Genomic DNA, 25,255 nt, shown 5'->3' with positions numbered 1-25,255 from the left:
TATTTGCATACAAGTTTTTTTGGATTTAAGTTTTCCTTTCTCTAGGATAAATGTCCAGGAGTATAATTGCTGGGTCAATGGTAGTTGCATATTTAGTTTTTTAAGAAACTGCCAAACTATTTTCCAGAATGGCTGTACCATTTTACATTCCCACAAGCAATGTGTGAGTGATCCAGTTTCTCTACATCTACTCCAGCAAATGGTGTTGTCAGTATTTTTTACTTGAGCCTTTATGATAGATGTGTGATGGTTTCTCATTGTGGTTTTAACTGCTTCCCAAATAGCTAATATTATTGAACATCTTTTTATGTGCTTATTTCCCATCTATCTACTTTGTTGAAATGTCTCTTCATGCTCCTTGCCCATCTTCTGATTACATTGGTTGACATTTTTAACTGTTGATTTTTTAATAATTTTATTTGATAATCACCTGTTAGTTTTTATCCACATTAACTGTCTATAGGTTTTTGATAACATTGACAGGTACATAGGCAACCCTAGTATAATGCTTATTGGGTGAATCTTCATCCTTATTATGTTTTCTGGATACCCATACATGGATACGATATGTGACATTCCTTATTCTTTTGGCCCAGATAGCTTTGTTGAGTCTGTTGTCAGTGCCATCTTCTTCATGGCAAATTTCCAGATTTCTCTGAGTGCCCAAGGGGCATATTTCTTGAAGCCCGCTCCATGGAAGTGCTTATGGATGTTGCTGCTGTACTCCCTGGTCACCACCTTGTGGATGACAGAATGGCCCTTCTCACCACCTTTCTTTACAGGAGCTCTTCTGCCTGGACCAGGTTGGAAAGTTACTGTTGATTTTGAAAGTTATTTATATATTCTAGATTTCTAGTCTTTTGTCAAATATGTAGTTTGCAAATATTTTCTCCTGCCCTGTAGCTTGTCTGTTTATCCTTTTCACAGGGTCTTTCACAGAGCAAAATTTTTAATTTTGATGAAATTTAAATTACCAGTTTTTCCTTTTATGGATCATGTTTTTGGTGTCAAGTCTAAGAACTGATTATTTGTAGATCCTGAAGATCTTCCCTCCCTCCCGCCCTTCGTACTTCCCTCCCTCCTCCCTCCCTCCCTTCCTCCCTCCCTCCTTCCCTCGCTCTCTCACTCCCTTCTTTCCTTCCTTCCCTTCTCCCTTCCTTCCTCCCTCCTCCCTCCCTCCCTCTGTCTCCCTTTCTTCCTTTCTTTTTCTTTTTTTTTTGCCTATGGGTATCTGCTTCAGAACCATTTGTTGAAAAAGCTGCCTTTTCTCTGTTGCATTGCTTTTGCACCTTTGAAAAAAATCATTTGGACATATCTGTTTAGAATCAGGTAGGCTGATTCTTCCCACTTCATTCTTTTTCAAAATTGTTTTATTTCTTCTACTTCCTTTGCCTTTCCATATAAATTTTATAATAATCTTGTCTCTTAAAATATCTTGCTGGGATTTTGATTGGAGTTGCGTTAAACCTGTGAATCACTTTGGAGAGAATTAACATCTTTACTCTGTTGAGTCTTCTAATACATGAACCATCACTTTCCATTTATTTCTGTCTTCTTTAATTTCTCTCATCAGTTTTTTGTAGTTTTCAACATAAAAGTCTTTACATGTTTTGTAAGATTTACACCTAAGTATTTCATTTTCTTTGGAGTTACTATAAATGGTATTATATTTTTAATTTCAGTGTCCATGTGTTAATTACTAGTATGTAGAAATACTATTGGTTTTTATAAGTTTAGTTTATTTCAGGTGACCTTGCTAAAGTCATTTACAAGTTCCAAGATTTTTTGGAATTTTCTATGTAGAAAATTATGTCATCTACAAATATAGACAATTTTATTTCTTCCTTTCTGAACTGTAGGCCTTTTCTTTTCTTTTCTTTTCTTTTTTTTTTTTTTTTTTTTTTTGCCTTCTTGCACTGGCTGAAACTTTCAATACTGTGTTGAATAAGAGTGGTGAGAGTAGACATTCCTTCTTTGCTCCAGATGTTGGAGGATATTCCTAGTTTTTTGAGATTTTTACCATGAATGAGTGATGAACCTTGTCACATGTGTTTTTTGAATTAATTGATATGCTCATGTGATTTTTCTTCTTTAGACTATTAATATGGTGGATTACCTTGATCGATTTTTCAGATATGAAGCAGTTCTTATCCCCGGAATAAACCCCACTTGGTCACGGTATATAATTCTTTTCACATGTGGTTAAATTTTATTTGCTAATATTATTTTTTATGTTGTTTATATTTATGTGCAGATATCTTGTTATGGATTTTTGCATCTATATTCATGAGGTATAATGGTGTGTGGTTTTTTTTCTTTTTTTTGGTACTGTCTTTGGTTTTGGTATGAAGGTAATGTTAGTTTCATAAACATTTGGTAAAATTCTCTAGTGAAACCATCTGGGCCTGGAGCTTTCTTTTTGAGAGTTTTTGATTATGAATTTATTCATATTGGGTGAATTGTGGTAGTCTTTTTCAAGAATTGGTCCATTTTCATCTAAGTTGTCAAATTTATATATGTTGAGTTGTTCACAGGATTCCCTTATTATTCTTATGATGGCTACGAAGTCTACATGGTATCCTGTTTCACTCCTATATTGGTAATTTATGTCTTTATCAGTCTTGCCTAGAGGTTTTTCTACTTCATTGATCTTTTTTAATGAGCCAACTCTTCGTTTCATTGGTTTTTCCTGTTCTCAATTTCATTGATTTCTGCTCTTTATTATTTCCTTCCTTCTACTTGCTTCTGGGTTATTTCCCCTTTCTTTTTCTAGGTTTTTGAGGTGGGACCTTAGATTATTGAGTTGAGACTTTTTCTCTCGTCTAATGTATGCATTTTATGCTATAAATTTCTCTCAGCACTGCTTGAGCTGTGTTCCCCAAATTTTGCTATGTTATAGTTTCATTTTTATTTAGTTTAATGAATTTTTTAATTTCCCTTGAGACTTCCTCTTTGACCTGTGAATTATTTAGAATAGTATATTTAGTTTCTGAGTCTTTGGAGACTTTATCTTTCTGTTACTGATTTCCAGTTTGATTCCTTTTGTGGTCAGAGATCACAATCTGTATGATTTCAATTGTCTTAAGTTTATTAAAGTTTGTTTGTTGTCTTAGTATCTGTTCCATGGACCCTTGAAAAGAATGTGCATTCTGCTGTTGTTGGGTGAAATGCTTTCTAAATGCTGATTAGATTCTGTAGGTTGATGGTGTTTTTGAATTCTTCTCTTTCCATGCTGATTTTCTGTCTAGTTCCATCAATTGTTGATAGAGAGGTATTGAAATATCCAACTATGGTTGTAGATTTATGTGTTTCTCCTTTCAGTACTATCAATTTTTGCTTCACAAATTTCACAGTTCTGTTGTTTAGTTCATATGCATTTATTATTGTTCTGTCTTCTTGGTGGACTCACTCTGTTTCTGATAGTTTTCTTTGATCTGAAGTCTACTTTATCTGATATTAAATATAGCTACTCCTGGTTTCCTTTGATTAATGTTTGCATGATATAATTTTTTCCATCCTTTTACTGTCACCCTGCCTATATCATCATAATTTAAGTAATAAGTTTCCTGTAAATAGTATATAGTTGGTCATATTTTTTTAATGCAGTCTGCCAGTCTTTTAATTGGTGTCTTTAGACCATTTACATCTAATGTAGTTATCGAATATTAAGGCTGCCTTTTTATTTTTGTTTTCTTTTGTTTTCTCTGTTTTTAATTCTCAATTTTCTTTTTTCTGCCTTTCTCTAGGTTACTTGTACATTTCTAGAATTCCACTTTGATTTATCTATAGTATCTTTGAGTGAATCTCTTTTTAAGTAGTTGCCCTAGGTATTTCATTGTATACATATAATTGGTCAAAGACCACTGATATCATCCCATTTATAATATAATTGTCCAAATATTTCCTCTGCAGACATTTAGTATCATACCAGATGATGTTACAATTTTTGCTTCAACTCTCAAGTATAATTTAGAAAACTCAAGAGGGGAAGGAAAGCCTGTTCTATGTGCCCATATTTTTGTTCATCATGTTCTTTCTTCTTGGCGTTGCAGGGTTCCTTCTTTTATTGTTTCCTTTCTGTTTAAATAACTTCTTTTAGCCATTCATTTATGGTAGGTCAGCTGGAGACAAATTCTCCTGGTTTTTCTTCATCTGAGAATGTCTTAATATCCCCTTCATTCCCAAAGGTTATCATCACTGAATATAGGATTCTGGGCTGACAATTCTTTTCTTTCAGCACTTGAAAAATGCCCCACTTCTTTCTGGCCTCCATGGTTTCTGATGAGAAATCTGTCCTTCAAATTATTTTCCCCCTATAGGTACAGTGTCTTTTTCTGTCTCACTGCTTTCTTTGCCTTTAGTTTCCAGAAATTTAACAATGATGTTTTTGATGTGAATTTCTTTGGATTTATGCTCTTTGGGGTTTGCTCATTTCTTGAAACTGTAGGTTTACATCTTTTACCAAATATGGGAAGTTTTCAGCCATTATTTCTTTAGACTTTTTCAGATCCACCTTCTTTCTCTGCTTTCTCTCAGGACTCTGATGATGTGGAACATACATTCTCTTGTTACAGTTCCACAGGTCCCTAAGGCGCCGTTCTTTTTCTTTTTTTTTTTTTTTTTTCAGTCACATTCTCTCTGTTGTTCAGATTGGGTTCTTCTCTATTGTTCTTTCTTTCAGTTCATTGGTTCTTTCCTCTTTCCTCCTCCATTCTGTGATTGAGCCTATCCATTAAATTTTTTTATTTTGGCTTTGGTGTTTTCAAACCTAAAATTTCCATTTGGTTCTTATTTATATCTTCTATCTTTGCTCATACTTTTTTTTTGCTGAGACTTTCTGTTTTTGCATTTTGTGTAAAGTATGTTTATTGTATAAAGTATGTTCAGAATTGCATATTGAAGCATTTTTATGACTGCTTTAAACTATCAGATAATTCTGACATCTCTGCCTCTTAGGACTGTCATCTTGGTTGTTTGTATATGTCATTGTTCATTGAAACTGGGACATTTGGGGTATTATATTATGAGACTCCAGATCTTATGTAAACTTTCTGTTTTAGCTGACTTCCTCAGACATTTCTCTGGCAGGGGAAATGCCACCTTATGTACCACCTTATTACTACCAAATGTGGGGTGTAAATTCAGGTTCCCCACTTGGCCCTTTTTGTTGGGGAATGTGGTAAGTTTTCTTTTGAGGATTTGGGAACTGCTCAAGAAAAAGACTTGACCACTAGATGGCAGTAACACTCAAGACACACACACACACACACACACACTCAAGACACACACACACACACACACACACACACGGTGTTGCTTTGACAAATTATATGAGAGGGGTTATCCTTCACATAGTGAGACCTTTGAGAGACTGCAATGTGAGACATTCACCAAATGGGGGATTAGGGTATGTCTGGGTCAGCAAAACGGGGAGTTTCTGGTTCAGAGAATTCTGAGGGATAGAAATGGCTTGAGGGCTTTATCTTATCTATGACTAGCAGATGTCAGGTGCAATGTTGCTGGGTATGCAAAGCAGGTCAGTTCTAAATGACTAAAATTTGGTTATTTGGTCTATTTTACTTTTTATTTTATTTACTTTTCTTGTTTTTTTAGAAACAAACTCTCCCCCCTTCTCCTCTTCCCCATGTCCCTGGTAAGCTTTAATCTGCTCTCCATCTCTGAATTTGCTATTTCTAACCATCTCTTATAAATAGTATTATACAATTTTTTTCCTTATGTGCCTTGTTTATTTCACTGAGCATAATGTTTTCAAGGTTCTTCCATATTACAGCTTGTCTCATAACTTTGTTCTTTCTTATAGCTAAGTAATATTCCATTTGTGTGTGTACCATATTTTGCTTAGCCATTCATTTGTTGATACTTGGATTGTTTCCAGCTTTTGATTATGGTAAATAATGCTGCTGTAAACATTGGTGTACAAGCATCTGTTTGAGACCCTGTTTTGACTGTCTTTGGGAATTAACCTAGAAGTGGAATTGCCAGGTCATATGGTATTTCTTTATTTAACTTTTTGAGGATCTGCCATATTGCTTTCCACAGTGATTACTTGTACATTTTACATTCTCAAATTTGGGCTATTTTTAAAGCACTTGGATATGTAAGAATTTGAATTTGGCATTGGCAGGCTTTTTGGTCTAACTGATGGGTACAAGCTGCTGTGAAGGAGTAAACAACACACAGGGCCTGCGCACAGCGGCCGTCTTTGGCTTATTTATGTAAGGTGTAGGGTTTGTTATTTCCTATTGGAGATGGAAGTCCCAGACCCATACTAGGCTTCCTCTGGCACTACCCAAGTGACAGATTAGCACAACTTGTTAGAGGATGGTGAAGTTAGAAGTCTAGGCTCCCCCATTTGGTCTTTGCTTGTAGGGGTGGGCCACAATTTTTTCTGTGTTATTGGACTGGAGAACAGTGGTTTTTGTGTAAGAGTTTTCTGTGTTGCCTACCTGCACCTTTCCTAGTCCTTTAGCAGAGAGAACAGGCTTTTGATGGAGCTTTTGTTATCTGTACCTGTTGCCATTTCCAGGTAGCTGGCATTTTTACCTCCAAGTCTGAGGCAAAAAGAAAACCTAAAAACTTACCACTGTTTTGTTCCATGGGTCCCAAGGTCCCTGGCTAGTCTGCCTTTCTCTTTCTACCTTTTGGGGGTCTCTTATGTTTGTTTTATATGTAATGTCCAGGGATTTTAGTTGTATTTAGCATGAAATATAAAGAATTAAGTGTACATCAACTCCATCTTCTCAAAAGCAAAAGTCTGCATTGCATTTTAAAATTGGGTTTCTGTAATTTTGCATAAAAAGATCTGGCCCCACCCCAAATTTTCTCTGGTATTGACTAGGGGAGCAAGTGTATCTCTTATAATTTCATGCATCCTGGATCCCAGAGTTTCCCATAGCATTGTTCTCAAGTGGCTCCATTGCCAGCATAATCTCTCATCTCCTGATCACCACCCAAAAGTTACTTCTTTTCTGTTGGTTGTAGCTTGGACAATATGTGCTATTTGCTCTGGCCTCCATCATCTCTGATCCCTATAACAGTAATAATAGGTAGTACTTTCCCAAAGTAGGAAATAATTATTTTTTTTTTAAATGTTTCCGGTTACCCCTGAAGTGTGAGAAGTAGGAGATTCAAACAAATCAGCATGAGGTTTCAGACTCAGAACCTGAAGGAAGTTGGGTTCTGGTCTTGACAATTAAAATTCAAGTTCCGCCATTCTAGTCCCTAACTTATATGGTTACTTCTTTTGTCTGGAATTTGGGATATGTTCTCATATAAACCACTCAAGTACCATAGAATGAAAATAGTATCTTATATTTATATGGATCTTTATTCTTTCCAAAGCACTTTCATATTTATTTGTTTCATTTGGTCCATGTCTCAGCCATGGGAGGTAAACACATCAGATATTATTGCCCTTTTTTGACAGCTAAGGAAACGTGGGCCCAGGACGTTAAGGGATTTTGCCAGATTCTCACAGCTACTAGGTGACAAGAGACTAGATATTTTCTAGATATTCTGGTATTCTTTCCATAATTACAAAAGCAGATACTATTTCAGTTGTCCGCCCATTAGTAGCTCTTATGAAAAGGCAGCTACCAACCAACTGCAGGCCAAGCCTAACGCTGAACGTTGTTAGCATGGAAGTTTACATGCTTAACTTAACAGTCTGTGATCTGGAGAGATCAGGAGGGCCCTTAAGGGATTGGGGCATAATCGGTAAAATTAGCTTAAGTTTCATTACAGTAAGGTTAAACTCCTCTGGAACTACTTTTTTATTCATCTACAAAATTAATGTCTGTATTACTTTTTTGCTCTTCAATCCTTAAAACCTTAGTGGTAGATTATAACATTCAAAAGCTTGTGGAATGGGGAGTGACTTCACATTTAGAGGTGGGCAGATTTTTGAACAGATTAAGCTTGACTTCCAGACCTAGAACAGCAAATGTAGATGAATTGCCAACATTCTGAACCAGATCTGCTGCCTCTCACCCTTCCCTCCCAGCTGTCTTCTCAGGCAAATCAGCAGACTTGACTAAAGAAGCCTAAAGCATCGTGTAAAGGGCATTCCTCTGAATTTTAAACAGACCTGGGCATAGAAAGGGGCATGTTTATAGGCTGGTAGAATCTTAGCATTGAAAGGAGCTCTAATGCACATCTGAGTGGTCTCAGTGTGCTGTTCCACTACAACATCCCCTCAGGGCTTCATTCCAGGTAGGTTTGGGTACTTCCAGGAGTCCATAGAGAAAATGGGAGGAACTTGCTACTTTCTGAGGAAGCCCGTTTCATTGTTGGGTGACACTTCCTTATGCTGAACCAGAAATCCACCTCCCAGTCATTTCCATGGATTCCATCTAGTTTTCTTCCTGTTACTACAAAGAACACAGTTGTTCTTTCTTTTCTCTCTGATAGAATTTTTTTTTTAATTTTTTTGTTAGAGAAGTTGTGGGTTTACAAAACAATCATTCGTAAAATACAGGGTACCCTTACACCTCCTCAGCACCAATAGTTGCATTGGTGAGGAAAATTTGTTAATTGATAGCACTTTTTTTGTAATTCTACTATTTTTTTAACAGTAGTTACATTTGTTACAATTAATGAAAGATTATATTAAAGTAGTACTATTAACTACTGTTCATGGTTTACATAGGGGTATTTTCCCCCATATTCCCAACCTATTATTTTTTTTAATGCATGCCTTTATTTTACTATTCATCTACCTATACACTGGATAAAGGGGTGTCAGTCATGAAGTCTTTACAATCACACGGTCACAAGATGAAAGCTATATAGTTGTACAGTCAGTATCAAAGATCAAGGCTACTGATTACAGTTCAACAATTTTAGGTATTTCCTTCTAGCTATTCTAATACACTAGAAACTAAAAAGAAATATCTGTGCAATGAGTCAGTAGTCATACTCACTTGTTGATTCCTAACTTCTCAGTTACAGCTCTTCCCTGTCATTTGATCATTCTCTCAATCTTCAGGGATATCTGGGCAATGACCATTCTAACTTCTTTGTGCTGAAAAGAGGTGTCAGCATTATGAGGTAGGGAAATGAAACTGGTTGGTGTTCTTGGAGAGACTTGTATTTCTGGGTTTCAGGGCCTGTCTGGCATAGGAACAATCTGGAGGCTTTAAGCCTTTGAAAAAATAAACCTAATAGGTTTTATAGAGTCTTAGCGCCCAGGGTATTCTTTAGGGTTTTCAGGAATGCTGTTGGTTGGGGCTTGCAATACAATGGCAATTTGAAATATCTGGCTGAAGCTTGCAAAAGAGTAACCTCCAAAATGACCTCTTGACTCTATTTGAAATCTCTTAGCCACTGAAACTTTATTTTGTTTATTTTCTCTCCCCACTTTTGGTCAAGAAGACATTGTTGATCCCATAATGCCAGGATCAGGCTCATCCCTGGGAGTCATGCCCCGTGTTGTGGTGAGGGTAGTGAGTTTATTTGCAGAATTTGGCTTACATAGAAAGGCAACATCTGAGCAACAAAAGAGGTGTTCTGGGGGTCTCTTAGGCATAATTATAAGTAGGCTTAGCTTCACCATTGCAGAATTAAGTTTCATAAGGGCAAGCCTCAAGATCAAGTGCTTGACTTATTAAATAGGGAGTCCCTAATCCTTGAGAGAATATCAGGAATTCCCCAGGTGGGGAAGTTTAATAGTTCACATTTTTTCTCCATTACCTCAAGGGGACTTTGCAAATACCTTTTAATTTTCTGCCCAAAATACTCTGGAATGTATCTCAGGGTGTTACACAAACCTGTACAGAATAACAAGATCTCATTCCCTAGTCTCAGTTCCATGTAATTAGCTTGTTTAAATAAACTGACTAGACAGGTTAAATTAGATAGTATGCTACAGAAAATTTAAATTTTGGACAAAATAAACCTCTCTTCCTTTGTTCTCACACAGAAGTTGAAGTTTTAAAATGCAATATCTGATAGAATTTTAAATTTTTGAAGGTACTTAGTGACTTTAATCTCTTTACATCTCTTTCCAGATGAAAGATCCTTAGTTCCTTCTACATTTCCTCATTTCATTTTGTCTCCAAAACCTTCACTATTCTGGTGCCTTCCTAGGCACAAGGTAATTGTTCTCTTAAAATTGGCATTCAAAGAATTATAGGATGTTAGAGTTTGAGATTATCTAATCTAGCCCCCTTTTCCCATCCTTTTGCTGTTTTAATACATTTAGCAATGTGTAATCGTGCTTTTTATTGGTAAATGTTCACAGATTTAGATCATCTGGTTTCAGTGACCCTACAGAGACCTTCTAAAGCAGTTAGTCCAAAAGTTTATTTTGCGTTACAATGGTCTGGAGCCTAGAATTGTAAATGAAATCTTTCTCTGCCAAGCCTAATATATAGGAAAATTAACATCTCTTTTTAACAGAAATAACAATAACTAATGGCAAAACTTTAATTAAGATAGTTATGTTGTAATAAGGGGGCCTTGTCTGTTCTCTGCCGCAGTCACTACTCTGTGTGGCTGTGATGTGCCTCAGGTACTCAGAGAAGATCTGAGAATAGAAGGATGAAGTCATGGCCAAAGTGGGATCAGAAAATGTCTCTTGCAGAAATTTAATATCTAAAATGGTTAAATCCTATTGTAAGAAAGTTCAATTAGGAACTGAACAATTACCCTTTCTTTATGAGTTAAGAGTTTGAGAGTTCTTTGAACTCAAATAGTAATATTTGAAGGTAGAGAACTTTCAAACTTACAAAGCATGCTTAATCTTCAATTAGGCATTATTCTTATTCCCACTGAAAAGAAAAGGAACCTTGAATAGGTTAAATCAGCTGCAGAAAGTCATACAGCTAGGGACATGTGTCTCCCCTGCTCATATATTTTTCTAAATGCTGCCATCTTTTCTTAATAAACTCCTTGGATTTCATGTTAATGACATTTGAATATGTCTCTACTTTCTAGATGAAGTTTATATAAAGGTATGATGTTTGATTTCCCTGGAAAATGAAAACTCTTTGGAATCTGCCTCTGTATATCCCTCTACATTAGAGAACCCTTATGTTCTCTTCCTGGTGAACTCATGCATCCTTCAATATCAAGTTCTTAGATACCTTTCCCCTACCTAATTTGGGTATGGCAGAGTTGGTGACTATTATTTTCCCACTGTATTTAGGAGTACTTATACACGGCATGGCCAGTATTTATTTATGTGTCTTATAACCACTAGACTGAAGGCTCCAGAAGAATAAGGATTATTCTTTCTTTTACTGTTGTATCTCCTCAATCTAGTGCAGTTTCTAGCATTTAAGAGACACTTGTTTGCTAAACATGAGACGATAGCTTCTCCTCTGTTGCTTTAGCCCTGGGAGTGGGTAAAAACACAGAAGAAATTCCTCATGTTTGCAGATCCCACCTGTCTGCACTGCTGCTGCCACCACAAGACCAAGTAGGACAAGGTAGTCAGGCCTGGAGGGGCAGCCACAGTCAAGCAGGACTAGGTCTTCTGCTTTCAAATAAGGATACTGAGCACCCCACTACCACCTCCAGAGGGGAAATGACTTACATGTATTTAAGTTACTTCTAGTTCCTAACAGTGCTTCTTTTCAGCTCATTGTTTCTTCCAACCACCAGAGGCAATGCAGTATAGTGGGTAAGAGCTTGTCCTCAGGAGTCAGACCATCTGGGTTTGAATTCCATCTTCACCACTTAGTAACTATTTTTTGGACAAGATTATCAATCTTTCTGTTCCTCAGTTTCTTTGTATTTAAAATGGGTTAACAACGAGTAAATGAAAAAAATGCACTTAAGGTATTCAATACAGTACCCAGCAACTAACTTACTGGGACTCAACAGACATTTGTGGTTACTGCTGTTGTTTTTTTATATTACTTTGCTTTCCTTAGAGCAGGCATTTTAGTTGAAAAGAGAACTATTGAGTGATTATCTGGAAGTTAGGCAACTGACAGTATTGCCTCACTTCTGGCTACCATTTTTGGGGTATTTGGTTAAACACTTTATAGACATCAACTCATTTGTGCCCTACAATCACCCTATACAGAATATATTACCATCTCCATTTTGCAAACGAAGGAATGAGCTTGAGCTTGAGGGAGATAGAAGTGCCAAGGCCAGAATGTGGTGGATTGTCAGACTGCAAACCACATCATCCTCACGATAGAGAAATTATTTATAGTAACCAATCAGTGTCCTTCCTCCAGGATTTACACATTCCTGTTGTCAACACTCTGGACCCTTTCACTCAGAAATGATTGATGCATGCCTCTTCTAAGATAAACATTTCTTTCAGGTTGATTCATGTGAGCAAAAATCGAGGTACTAAATACAAAAACTGAGGAAAGCATTGTACTTCAGATACAGAGCTTTCTGTGTGCCGAGAGCCTGTTGACCTCCTGTGAGCCAAGGCTGTCCGTGAATCGTGCCCAAGGCCCCATACAGTATTTTAACTGCTGCAGCACATCACACACACATTAAATTGGCTACCATCTAAAATTCTGACATCTTTGTCACTTGATTTACTGACAAGCCCGGTCTGTTTCCTTCATTCTCTCATAGAGAGAGGAGGTACCTCCAAAAGAGGGCAGGATACAGGAAAAGGCACTTGCAGGTATGAGAATCTTTCCTTCCTTGAGAGTTTTGCCTAGGACCACTCATGTTTACTAACTGTGCACCAACAGAATCTGTAGATGGAATAGAAGAGAAACCAGCGTGCACTATGTGTCTACCTCATACCAAGCTGGGAGTCTGTTCCTGTGTATTTGGAGTGTCATGATGCCCACATCACACAGCAGTATATCATAATAAGGAGCATGATAGCTCCAGAACCCGACTCCCACATTTTATGGGCTGTGGAACATTTTTCAGTGTGGAAGTGCTTATACATTTCAGCATTCAAAGGATAGTCACCAACACTGTGGGAATACTCTTGGCAGGAAACCGTATAAGATAGGTTGTTTTTTGTTTGTTTTTTAACTACTTAAATAATAGAGCAGGATGAGATGGCATATTTAAATGCCACTTCAAAATAATACTTAGTAGATTAGCCTGAGGCTTCTTTTCATTGACATTAGATGACAGAAGACAGTTCTGGCCAGGGAAGGGAGATTAAGCTAGTGTTTCCCAATTCTAAATACATTTTCATTCTCCAAAACAAGTTTTCTTGTGGGGCTCTCTTTCTTGGGTAGCTTAGCCTCCAAATTCAGACTACCTTTGTTTGAACATCAGAGCTGCCACTTGCTACCTATATGACCTTGAGCAAGTTATGGAACCTTTCTAGGGCTTGTTTTCAGCCTCTGTAGAGTGAAGATATTAATAGTTTCTACTTCCTGAGGCAGTTCTGGTATCTAAATGTAATAAACCATATAAGGGGGTTTGCACAGTACTTAACATAGTTCTCAGTAATGTTAGTTATAATCACTATTCTATGTAAGAAATACATTCAGAAAATGGATCCCTGATCCTCGTTATCTTTTCAGAGTTTTCACTTTCATTTAGATTTTTCCATGGTGTCAAAGGGCCCAAGACACTGTGTTGTTTTGTTTGTTTGTTTGTTTTTAGTGTTTTAAATTTTGACTGTTACCACTTGTCCTAGTTTGCTAATGCTGCAGAATGCAAAACACCAGAGATGGACAGGCTTTTATAAAACGGGGGTTTATTTCACTACACAGTTACGGTCTTAAGGCCACAAAGCATCCAAGGTAACACCTCAGCAATCGGGTACCTTCACCGGAGGATGGCCAATGGTGTCCGGAAAACCTCTGTTAGCTAGGAAGGCAGCTGGCGTCTGCTCCAAAGCTCCGGCCTCAAAACGGCTTTCTCCCAGGACGTTCCTTTCTAGCAAGCTTGCTTCTCTTCAAAACATCACTCCCAGCTGCACTCTCTTTCTTCCTCCTGAGTCAGCTCATTTATATGGCTCCACCGATAAGGGCCCACCCTGAATGGGCGGGGCCACGCCTCCATGGGAACATCTCATCAGAATCATTGCCCACAGCTGGGTGGGGCACATTCCAAGCAAATCCAACCAGCACCAAAACTTCTGCCTCACACAAGACCACAAAGATAATGGCATTTGGGGGACACAATACACTCAAACCGGCACACCACTCATAGGTGGCTCTCCTTTCCTGCTGTGCCTCAGTTATCAGTCTTTTGTGCTTTATGCTCCAGTCTGGGGGCTGCAAATGTTTTCTCTAAAGTAAAACTCTCAGGCTTACAGGCCATGTACAGACACAGTTATTCAACTTGGATAAGATCCATGCCTGTCATTCTATTCTAGATTAACCTTCAGCCTCAAATCTTGATTTTAATTTTAAATTCCTAGGTTTTACACCATCAGATCTCATGTCTGGATCAGTCATGTTTTATGAAAACAGCATCTGTTGCTGTGAAGTAAGCTAACCATATTGAACATGAGCATGACACTTTTTCACAACATAAAACAAAAATGCGGGAACAACCTTTGTGAAATGACAGCATTAAATTGCAAGTGACAGTGTTAAAGCAAATATTTAAATTCACAGCTGAAATAGTGCTTGGAAAATATAATTGCCAGAGAGAGCATGCCAGTTCATTGTTCTTTAAGCTAATTCTATACAGGCAAATCATCCCACAGGGTTCTGGGAACAAATGTTTCTGTTGTTGTTGTTGTTTAATAAATTGCTTTCTAACTGTTTTTAAACTGTGTATAAGTAAACTTTATTTATCAGGTACCAACCATCTTGGTCCTTGAGATGTTCATAGATAGAATATAGATGGCTCTTGTGTGTGCTTATCCCTTCTGTATCGGGGACCTCTGAGATCACTGCTTATTAGCTGCAGTTTTGCTGATAGGATGGCTTCGTTTATCCCTAGGAGAGTTCCAGTGATGGAGGTGATGGCATTTTTGGTGAAAAGAAGGATGACAACCGGGCAGGTGAGACTGTGTCCTTCTGAAGGCAAAGAAAAGTAAGGTCCCAGTTTATGGTTAACCTGGAGTTCATATGTAATGAAAATGCTGTTTTTTGAGGAGGCTCTTTTAAAAAGCCAAGTAAGTTGATGATCAAACTCTCCTGATGTCACATATGGAGCATTACGTGGCTTTGGCAAACTTCCTCACCTGGCACTGAAATTCAAAAGTAAAATAAAGAATGCTTAAGTCAGAATGGGGTCTGGGAGGTAAAAAGGAATTGTGATTTCATTGATTTTTTTTTTCCTTGATAAAGATTTGGAGTTTTTTCTTTGCTTTGGTTTATTGTTGCTGTTGTTTGTTTCTTTTTTTTTTTTTTTTTTCCCCAATTCAAATTTAATGGAGGCTTTGGCAATTGGAAAGACCAGCTACACAAAAGCCCGTAGTTCTGTATAGAGAAGGCAACAGAGGTCTACTCATTCCTGGGCTTTAGAGCAAGACCTTCAAATCAGTTCCTCCCCCCCAGGAGGGTACATTTTTAATTTGAGAGATAAATTTTTTCTAAAGAAAAATTGCAGGTCTTCTAACTATGCCGAGGTCCTGAGCCTATTGTTAAAAAGTAGTTACTTTAAGTTATTGAGTCAACCTTGTTTTTATTTAAACAATACTAATATCCTCACTGATGTTTGAAGCCCAGGATGGCTCCGACCCAGACAAACCGCCCTGGCCAGTTTCCTCTGCTCTCACAGCTCGTCTCAGACGCCTGGTCACTATCTACCAGCGCTGCAACCGCAAAGAACCCTGCCGACCCGAAATTCTGGGCCCAAGTAACAAAGGATACTGGGTCCAGGAAGAGATGTTCAAGAGAACCTCAGAAATGGACTTCATCAACAAGGAGGCCCAAAAGAGGTAAAAGCCAGTGGCCAAAAGGGCCAAAGGTAAAGCTGATAGCTGGAGGGCAAGTGTATTTGTGATCTTGTGTAGTTAGGCTGACTCCAGAATTAATTAAAATCAACCTCCATATGTGATGGTGTGGTGACTGCAGTCTTATGGGATGTAAGGCACCCTCTGTTCACAATTGCCAGATTTCTGTGTTTTTCTAACTTGACTCTCTTCCCTAGATTACTAGACTCTGGTCTCTGGGGATGTGATTTGAGAATACCGCTCTGGCATTTATCAAACCATTTCAGAACCCTTGCTTCTTTCAGCAACAAAAGAAGTATTGTGCATTGAAGCTGTCTTATTATAGCCACAAGTCCTTATCAGTCTTTTGAGAGTAATAAGTACCCTAAGGTGACAGCCCAGAAGGAAGGTATAAATTACTAGGAGTTACTTACCCATCTGGGCATCAAGCTACAAAGTTTTCAGAAAGCCAACACAGGCTAGGAATGATGCCACCTATAAATATCAACAAAGCTGCAATTCTTTCAGTCTTTATATCTTTACTCCTTCTGATGTAACATTCAGTGAATTAAAAGAATACCACATAGTACATAAAAGTTACTTCCATGTACTCCTTCTCACTTTATGGAATTTGACAATTCAATGAAAATATTTTCCCCATCTTTCATAGCTCCAAAGAGAAGAACCAGAGCCCCTTCTTCCTTGCTTCCCACTCTTCTACTGACCACCTCACCCCACTCCCTACTTCTAGCCTGACTCCTTCTGGGAGTGGAGAGTATCATGCCTAAGAGTCCCTCATAAGAACTATGGGTGATATATAGTAATCCAGTTCCCGTAGGTCATAATCTTCATGCTGTAGGATATAAAGATAAGATAACCTACATGTCCTACAGAACATAATCTCTACATTCTACATAAAACCAGGAAGAAAGCTAATGTGAAATAGTGGGTCAGGAGATCTCTGTGGCTGAGGTTTTCACTTCCCTTCTCTGTACCAGTTTCTTCGTGTGTAAAATGAAGAAATTGAATTTAATGGTCTGGAAAATCCCTCTAGGATTCTGATTCTACAGGGAAAAAAATGAAATATTTAAGCATATGTAGTGTTGTTTTTTTTGTTTTTGTTTTTGTTTTTTAAATCTTTAGCTGCCATAGGAGGAAGTTAGGTAGATAATTTCTAAGTTTGATGAATTAAGAAATGACATGTATGCACATGATTTGGAAATAGGTACATACTAGAGAAAAGCTGATTTGAAACTGGAACCTCCTTAAGAATAGGACAATAGACTGTTGTCATTATAAGCCTCTTAGTACAATTTAACTTAAATAAAAATAAACAATAAAATAAACAAATCAGCTCTACCTGTTTTCTTGACATAGTAAGTGCTCAATAAGTAGTTGTTGGCCTTACAAAAAAAAAAAAAGAAGAAGAAACAGCTCACTATTTTCTCCTTTTCTGATTAAATCTCAAGGTGGACTAGGAGAGAACAAGCAGACTTCTACAGAACAGTATCTTCCTTTGGTGTTATTTATGACCAAGAAAAGAAAACCTTTGACTGGACACAGTTCCGCATCATTTCCCGTTTGGACAAGAAGTCGGATGAGAGCCTGGAGCACTATTTTTATAGTTTTGTGGCCATGTGCCGGAACGTCTGTCGTCTACCCATGTGGAAAGATGGTGGTGAGAAAACCCCTCTGTCAGTGTATCCCAGATGACATGAGGAAATAACATGCTTATTTATTTTCGAGTTACTAAATAATTTTAAGTATAAATACAGAAGTGGAGAGTACCTGAAGGAATTCAGGTAAAGACAAGTTGGTTTTTAGAAATTAATGAATTTTTAATCAAGTCCACCCTCATGAAATAAAATCTCTCTCCCAATGTGATGTAAGCAGAAGTTGAAATTCAGATTAAAACCTCACAGAAATATTGAGATTACTGATAAAATTATTAAAGTTATGTAGATTTATCCTACTATAAACTGTGTACCTTCCTTAAATTGAATCTTAATTATTTTAAATGTTTTCTCATGTTTGGACTTGTAACTATAAAAAGTAAGTGGCTGTCATTTAAACATCCCTTGATTTGGTAGATTATCTTTGTGAAAAATTTCTTTGTGGTTGGAATTTGCATCGGGTTCCTCCAACTCCCCTTTCATCCTCATATTTGTAGATAGACTTGCTCTAGACCATGTGACCATATTTTAGGAAAGCTAAAACAAACATTGAGCCTACTCAGCTGGCTCAGGCACAGAACCCCCAAACTCTATCTCCATGTGGCATAGGTGAGGCCGTTTTCAGTCAGGCCAGGTAGCTGGATACACTGCAGTGACCTGGACCTTGGAGTCACACTGATAAGACCTGGATTCACAGCCTGGTCCTACTACTGTGAGCAAGTTAACTTCTTTGAGCCAACTTCCTCATTTTTGAAATGGGGAAGATGATAGTATGTATCTCATGATTTTTGTGAGAATTAAATAGTAATACATGCTTATTAAATTGAAACCGTCATCATTTCCCAAACTGAAGTTTTCATCTTCTTCTTTTACCTTCATTTGGTCTCATAAGAGCCTTCCATCCCCTTTTAGTTTTGCATTTTGTCAAGCACACGCACCTAAGACTTGTGTTGAGGAGCCATGGGGTTCAACTGTAAGATCAAAGATTCAGAGGCTCAAGTGGGCAGTGGGTGTCCTTAAGTGATAGACTCTGTTTGTGTTTGCCTTTCTCATCAGGTCCCCCAGATCCCACCATCTATGTTGAACCCATCACTGAGGAACGGGCTTCAAAAACTCTGTACCGCATTGAACTTTTACGGAAGGTCAGAGAACAGGTGTTGAAGTGTCCTCAGCTGCATGAGCGCCTCCAACTCTGCAGACCCAGCCTCTACCTCCCAGTCTGGTGGGAGTGTGGGAAGCATGACCGAGACCTGCTCATTGGCACTGCCAAACATGGGCTGAACCGCACTGACTATTACATCATGAACGACCCCCAGCTGTCCTTCCTGGATGCCTACAGAAACTATGCCCAGCATAAAAGAACTGACACCCAGGCACCAGAAAGTCTCTGTTGCCTTTACCAGACCAACTCCAAACTATATGAATCTCTTACATACACTCAAATAAGTAGGACTTCGGAGTCTCTTGACAATGAACCTGAAAATCTAGTGAAAACAGAAAGCCAAGATGACTATCTTGGTCACCCTGGGGGCAGCTTACCTGACATGGTTTGTGAAAACTTTATTTCTAAAGTTCAGGATATCATTTCCATCAACCATGATGAGAGTCTGTTTCCTGAGTCCTTGGAGAACATGATATATGGTAAGAAGGTGCTCAGCCGAGAGCCAGGCCCTTTTCGGGACAGCCCAAACAGTACCAATACAGAATCCAGAAAAGATGCTGTTGTGATCTCTGCAAGCAAAGATGGGAACTGCCAGTCTGGTGGCCATGAAGCAGAAATAGCTTCAGTCCCCTCTTTTATGGGTAGTTTAGAAGCAGGAGTAGCTCAAATGAACAATAAGAATGGAAGCCATTTGTTGATGTCTCTTTCAAAAGAAAGGGAACTCTGCTGCAGTGAGGCAGGGCAGAAACCTGAAAGCATTAAGCTTCTAGAATCCCGGTGCATGGCTTCCCCTTCCTTGAGTCAAGGAAATGAAAGTGGGTTTGTAGATATGTATAATCTTGGTGTCTGTGACTCCAGAAGAAACCTGTCATCCAATCAGCAGTTGATTGATTTGCTAGAAAACAGAAGTTTAAAAAGTAAATTGATTTTGAGTCAGAACCACAGCGATGAGGAGGAGGAAGAGGAGGAAAATGAGGAGGAAAACGTAGACATGGCAGCAGGCATGAGGGAAAGGCCGGGGATTTTGCATCTAACTGAGCCCTCTACTAATATCCCAAGGGAAAAGAGCCAAGGTTTGCATATAGATGAGACCAAAAAAGGAAGCCTGGAGGTGGTGAGCCAGAATCCTGGGCCAGGGAGGGCCTTTCCTCAAGCAGCCTGTCAGTGTCACTGCAGACACATGGGGAGGTGGAAGCATAGCATCGAGAAAGATGACATTGAAGTGGAGAAACTCAAGAGTTACAACCCAGACCTGTACAAAAGCAAAATTACCAGTATGACAATGGAGGGTGAACCTATTGCTATTCCATCAGAGCCATATAAAGTGAAGCATGAACTCTTAAAAGAACCCTGGAAGGAAAGGGCAGAAGAGAAAAAAGGTTTCCCCACATACCCTCTTGAAGGAAGTGAACTCAAGTCAGAAAACTTGGATTTTGAAGCTAAAGATGACTATGATAGAGATGGAAACTGCCATGGTCAAGGTACAGGATGTGGTATCTTTTGATATTTTGCATAGACTAGTCCTCATACAATAGGATGGGGCAGAGAGGAAAATGGGAGTGTGCAAGTGTTTTATGACTCTTGAAATGTACCTGCCTCTATTCACTATGAATTTAAAACCAAAAGTTACAGGCACAGCTCTTGGTTTGAAAATTAGAGTACCTTAACTGTGGTCATTCCAGAAATTTGAAGATAACAGTAGACAATCACAGCACCTTTGGTCCATCAACTGTGTCTCGTGTGCTAGGTATTGCATCAAGGGCCAGTAATTTATTCTTCCATTAGATAAGTTGCTTTAAAACTGGTTAAAGTAGAAGAGTCTTGGAATGTTGGGAACCTGTAATTTACTATAGGTACAGTTAATTTTTCAGAAACTCAACAAAAATACAAATGTTTGATCTTTTTTTAAGGTTGGCAAAGATAGCACCATTTGTTCATGTCTTTGTCAGAAAACCTGTGGTTTAATATCAATGTATTTGGTTTAGATTCCTTTTGAGGATTCAAAAAAATAAAATAGCAAAGTTACAAGTAACTCAACAAAAATACAAATAGATTTATCTTTATACGTAGATAAAGTCTTAGATAAGCGTTCAGGTTAGAAGGAATTTTTAAATGTTGGAAAAAGAAGCAAGGTGACCTCAGATTCTTAATGCTTTCTTTTTTTTTTTTTTTTTTGGTAGAAATCTGAGTAACAACAAAAAAAATGGTTAACTATTGTTTTTATTTCTTCAGACCCAAGAGGACATATGAATAAAAATAGTTGCAGTTATCCTTGTCATTGTCAAAAAGAACAATCCTGTTCCTACCTGGGCCTATGGCATGGTGCTCAGTGATTGAGACAGACAAGGCCTCTCCCTTCTGGGACAGTGATTTTCTGTTAAAGAGAGAAAGAGAGAGGGGAGCAAAGTTAAGCTCCCTTGAGTTATCTAGCTTCTTTGTATTTTCAGACTCTCCCACCTTTGGTTTTAGTCGTGGTTAATGACTATCTTGAGAAGTGTTATAACCTAAATAAAATTTACACACCAGCCAGGAAAAAGGACCAAAAGTTGAACTGAAACCAGCTTAACCAAATTGTAGCCCTAGGAGACCGAGGAGGAGCCAGTCACCTCATGCCCAGTGCTCCTCACTGCAGGCCACAGAGGGTCACTGCCATGTTGCTTGTTTTTTTGAGCCATTTGACAGGGGACAGTCACCAAATAATCAGTCTTTAGAAACCAAGACAAACGAATACTGGGTCGAGATGAGTATCTGAGAGGAGAAATGTTCCCAAACTGATATCCTTTGGTGTCAGTGGCAGACTTGCTCAGTCAGGGTGGGGGTAGCAGTGAACTTGGTAACTTGCACTGTTGCTTTTAAAGGTGCTTTTGCAGACCTCAGAAGGGATCCTCTGCACGCCTGAGGTGCGGGGAGGTGGGGTGCAAACCCTGTTTTGAAGACTTTAAATCTACATTCCTGAAGGTGCAGTAATTGTACAGTTATCAGGGCCAGCCCTCCGATCTGGCTCCTAATCCAGGTTTTCTCTCCCACGTCAATTTGCTTTTTCTTAAAACTTATCCAACTCCTCTGATTAAAACCTTTCAATTATGCTCCCCATTGGAGCTAGAATAAAACCCAAATTTTCCAGTGTGATGGGAATGCTTTCCACCCCTTCTCCCCCAGCCTCCTGTCCTTTTCCCCTGGCCATCTTTGCGTTCCGCAGCATAGATACTGCAGCATGGCCTTGTCTTGGGTGTTCCCTCCTTCAAGAGGCCTGCTTGAGTAGCTCCTTCCCTCTAATTCCCTATGTCAGCACCCTATGTCTTTCCTCTTACAGCACTTACCACAGTCTATAATTTCAGTTACTCATTTATTGTTACTGCTTTACTGACAGTCTTCCCCCGTGAGACTGTTAACCCTAAGAGCAGGTTCATCCTTGAATCTGCAGGGCCTGGGAAGGCCCTGCTTGTGGTGAGAGGTCTCTGCATCTCCTACGAGACTTGTTGCACAGTCAAAAGTGAAATCTGCACGTTTTAAGAGGATAGACATTCCTTGTCATCTCACAAAGAAAAGATGTCCACAAATTTTCCTGTCTTGGGCATTTTGCTCCCCTCTGCTCATTCCCTGACATTACTGGTGAGTGGATCTTTGAAGATCCCTTTCACATTGATAGTAACTTGCAACACTATGGAAGTATGAATGAGTTTCATTTCCATTTCTTTCATTCAGAGAAGTAATTTAAGTGTTCTAAGTTTCTTTATACTGTTTTCTACATTAATCAGATCTTTTCACCTGTTTTCTTTTTTTAAGTTTTGTGACTTTTCATCCACCATCATTAATATCATATTAATATCTTGCTGTGTTACGTTTCTTAAACTGTCCCTTAAAAAAATGTTACCTCCCCTAGAGCCTTATTTAATAAAGTATTGTAATGTTCCATTTCCTTCTGTCCACTATACCAAATGTGAAAAGCCTCTTTATGGTCAGTCATCTCCTCTCTTTCCTCCCAGTTTTCCTTTTTACGGGGAGGGATGGCTTTGATTACGCAGACTTTGTCAGATGACATGAGCTGGTAGCCCTAGAGCAGGAATTGCCTTTATGGCTTAACTGATATGGTTCTTTGGGAAATAAATAATATTAAATTTAAAGAAAATAAACCCAGAAAGGGCTAATAAAGTAAATGACAGATTGGATGCCCTGACCTCTGAGATCACTACCATAGCTCAAGTGTCTGGTTTATTTTTTAATTTTTCTTCCCAGATTATCTAGGGAAGTATTCTGAAGAGGAAAGTAAGAGCTCCACATCGGGCATCACGGGAGACACTGGGGATGACCTACAGGAGGCTCGAGCGCCCACCATTGCTCAGCTGCTGCAGGAAAAAACCCTGTATTCCTTCTCCGAGTGGCCAAAGGTACCTCCCAGACCTTGGGTTCTCAGCTTTGATTCCTTTATTGAAACCATTTTATTTCTGAGTAACATACTCAGAGAAATGTTTCATATCTTCCAAAGGTTATTTGTTTTGTAATGTTTGAACATTAAAGATGTATGCCCTCGAGGCTAAACCGGTTTATAATTGTGCCTAAGAGTCTCCTCCTGAGTACCTCTTTGTAGCTCAGACGTGGCCCTCTCTCTCTAGCTAAGCCAACTTGGCAGGGAACTCATTGCCCTCCCCTCTACTTGAGACATGACTCGCAGGGGTGTAAATCTCCCTGGAAACGTAGGATATGACTCCTGGGGATGAATCTGGACACAACATTGTGGGATTGAAAACATCTTCTTGACCAAAAGGGGGATGTAAAATGAGAGATTTCAAATGGAGTTCAGAGGTGACTCTGGTGGGCATTCTTATGCACTATATAGATAACCCTTTTTAGGTTTTAATGTATTGGAATAGCTAGAAGTGAATACTTGAAACTGTCAAACTCCAACCCTTGACTCTTGAAGATGATTGCACAATAATATAGCTTACAAGGGATGACAGTGTGATTGTGAAAACCTTGTGGATCGCACTCCCTTTATCCAGTACATGGATGGATGAGTAGAAAAACGGGGACAAAAATCAAGTAAAAAATAGGGTGGGATTAGGGGGATGATTTGGGTGTTCTTTTTTACTTTTATTTTTTATTCTTATTCTTACTCTTTCTGGTTTAAGGAAAATGTTCAAAAATAATTAGGGTGATGAATGTATAACTATGTGATGGTACTGTGAACAGTTGATTGTACACCATGGATGATTGTATGGTATGTGAATATATCTTAATAAAACTGAATTTAATTTAAAAAAAAAAAAAAAAAGATGTATGCCCTCGACTAGACCAAAGACAAAGTATAAATTGTCCTGTTTCAGCACTGGGCCTTTATTTTTCTTTATCCAGACTACCCAGTGAAATTTTATTTTAAGTCTTGAAAAGTGAATACATTTGAGTATACGTTTTTCTAATCAACTCCTAATGAGAAAATTTGACCCTTTTTTTCAGGGGACTTTGTGAATATGGGCCACGTGGTACTTACTCCTCAGAGCTGTTTTCCTTTTTTACAGGATCGCGTGATAATTAACCGCCTAGATAATATCTGCCATGTAGTGTTAAAGGGGAAGTGGCCCTCCGGCCAGCAGTATGAGCCCTCAGGCACAGTGCCCACCCCTGTATTAAGCAGCACTGCTGGTTCTCGAAACAGCTTCCCGGAGCCAGAGGCATCAGAACACAGCTTCAGCAATGGTACAGCACTGGTGGCCCAGATCCAAAAGGTGAGGCATAGAATGGTGTTGACACAAAACAAAGAATAGTGGGCACTTTACACTTCTTGACTGAGTTATTCATTTAATGAATATTTACTGAGTGCCTAGGAGTTTTTATGTGAAACCATTAGTGTTAATTTAGGAATTTAGACTTATCCCATAGGCTGTGGAGGGGTCTTCAAAGTTTTGGAGCAGGGAAATGCATGGTAAAAACGGGGATTTCTCAACTCAACTGGAGTGGTGTGAAGGTTGGCATGGAAAATGAGGGTCAGGAGAGAGGAACACAGGAGAGGCTAGGAGGCCGAGACACAAACTGTCGAGAAATTAAAATTCTAAGAAGGCTCTGGGTTGTTGCAGAGTAGACACAAAGAAAGGGTTAAAGAATTGCAAGGATGATTTGATGGGACTTGATAATCAATAAATATTTAAGGAAAGGGAGGCACAAATGGATTAGGGTGTTCAACCCTTGAATGACTGCATGAATGATGACAACTGACAGAAATTAGGGAAATCAAGGCAAAAGTGAAAACATTTCTGTGGAAGGTGATGCATTTTATTTGGATAAGTTGTTACCACACTGGTTGTCACTCTCAACTGCACACTGGAATCAGCTGGGAATCTTTCAAAGATAACTAGTATCTGAGTCTCGCTCCCCAGAGATTCTGATTCAGTTAGTCTGAGTGGTGGCCTGGGCTTTGGGATTTTTTCTTTTTTTTTTTTTTAAACTCACCAAGTGATCCTGATGTGCAGATGGGGTTGGAATCATTGTGTCTTAACCTTGCCATGTAGTTCTTGGACTAGCAGCTTTAGCAGCATCTGAGAATGTGTTAGAAATGCAGAATCACAGGCTCTACCTCAGGTCCACTGAAATAAAATCTGCATTTTAACAAGATATCCAGATGATTTG

The 25,255-nt window shown here is 38.7% G+C and overlaps 1 protein-coding gene and 1 pseudogene across 8 annotated transcripts in view; one reads left to right on the top strand and one right to left on the bottom strand.

Moving 5' to 3' along the window:
• CHD6 (chromodomain helicase DNA binding protein 6) overlaps positions 1-25,255 on the top strand; it is a 293,252-nt gene that overhangs the window by 238,308 nt on the left and 29,689 nt on the right. For all 8 annotated transcript variants that reach the window (XR_005213217.1, XM_037812432.1, XM_037812433.1 and 5 more), the window contains 6 exons: positions 14,863-14,923; positions 15,589-15,805; positions 17,269-17,477; positions 18,529-20,115; positions 22,871-23,022; positions 24,151-24,357. Coding sequence is in view for 7 of the 8 variants with exons in the window: in XM_037812432.1 (XP_037668360.1) it covers positions 14,863-14,923; positions 15,589-15,805; positions 17,269-17,477; positions 18,529-20,115; positions 22,871-23,022; positions 24,151-24,357 (2,433 nt within the window). In the remaining variant the exon portion in view is untranslated. The remainder of the gene's footprint in view (positions 1-14,862; positions 14,924-15,588; positions 15,806-17,268; positions 17,478-18,528; positions 20,116-22,870; positions 23,023-24,150; positions 24,358-25,255) is intronic.
• Positions 434-14,232, bottom strand: LOC119515956 (annotated as a pseudogene).

This window comes from Choloepus didactylus, chromosome 19, assembly GCF_015220235.1.
Source record: "Choloepus didactylus isolate mChoDid1 chromosome 19, mChoDid1.pri, whole genome shotgun sequence".
NCBI classification, from domain to species: Eukaryota; Metazoa; Chordata; class Mammalia; order Pilosa; family Megalonychidae; genus Choloepus; species Choloepus didactylus.
The sequence above is the reverse complement of the archived record's forward strand: the minus strand, read 5'-3'. Positions and strand labels throughout refer to the sequence as shown.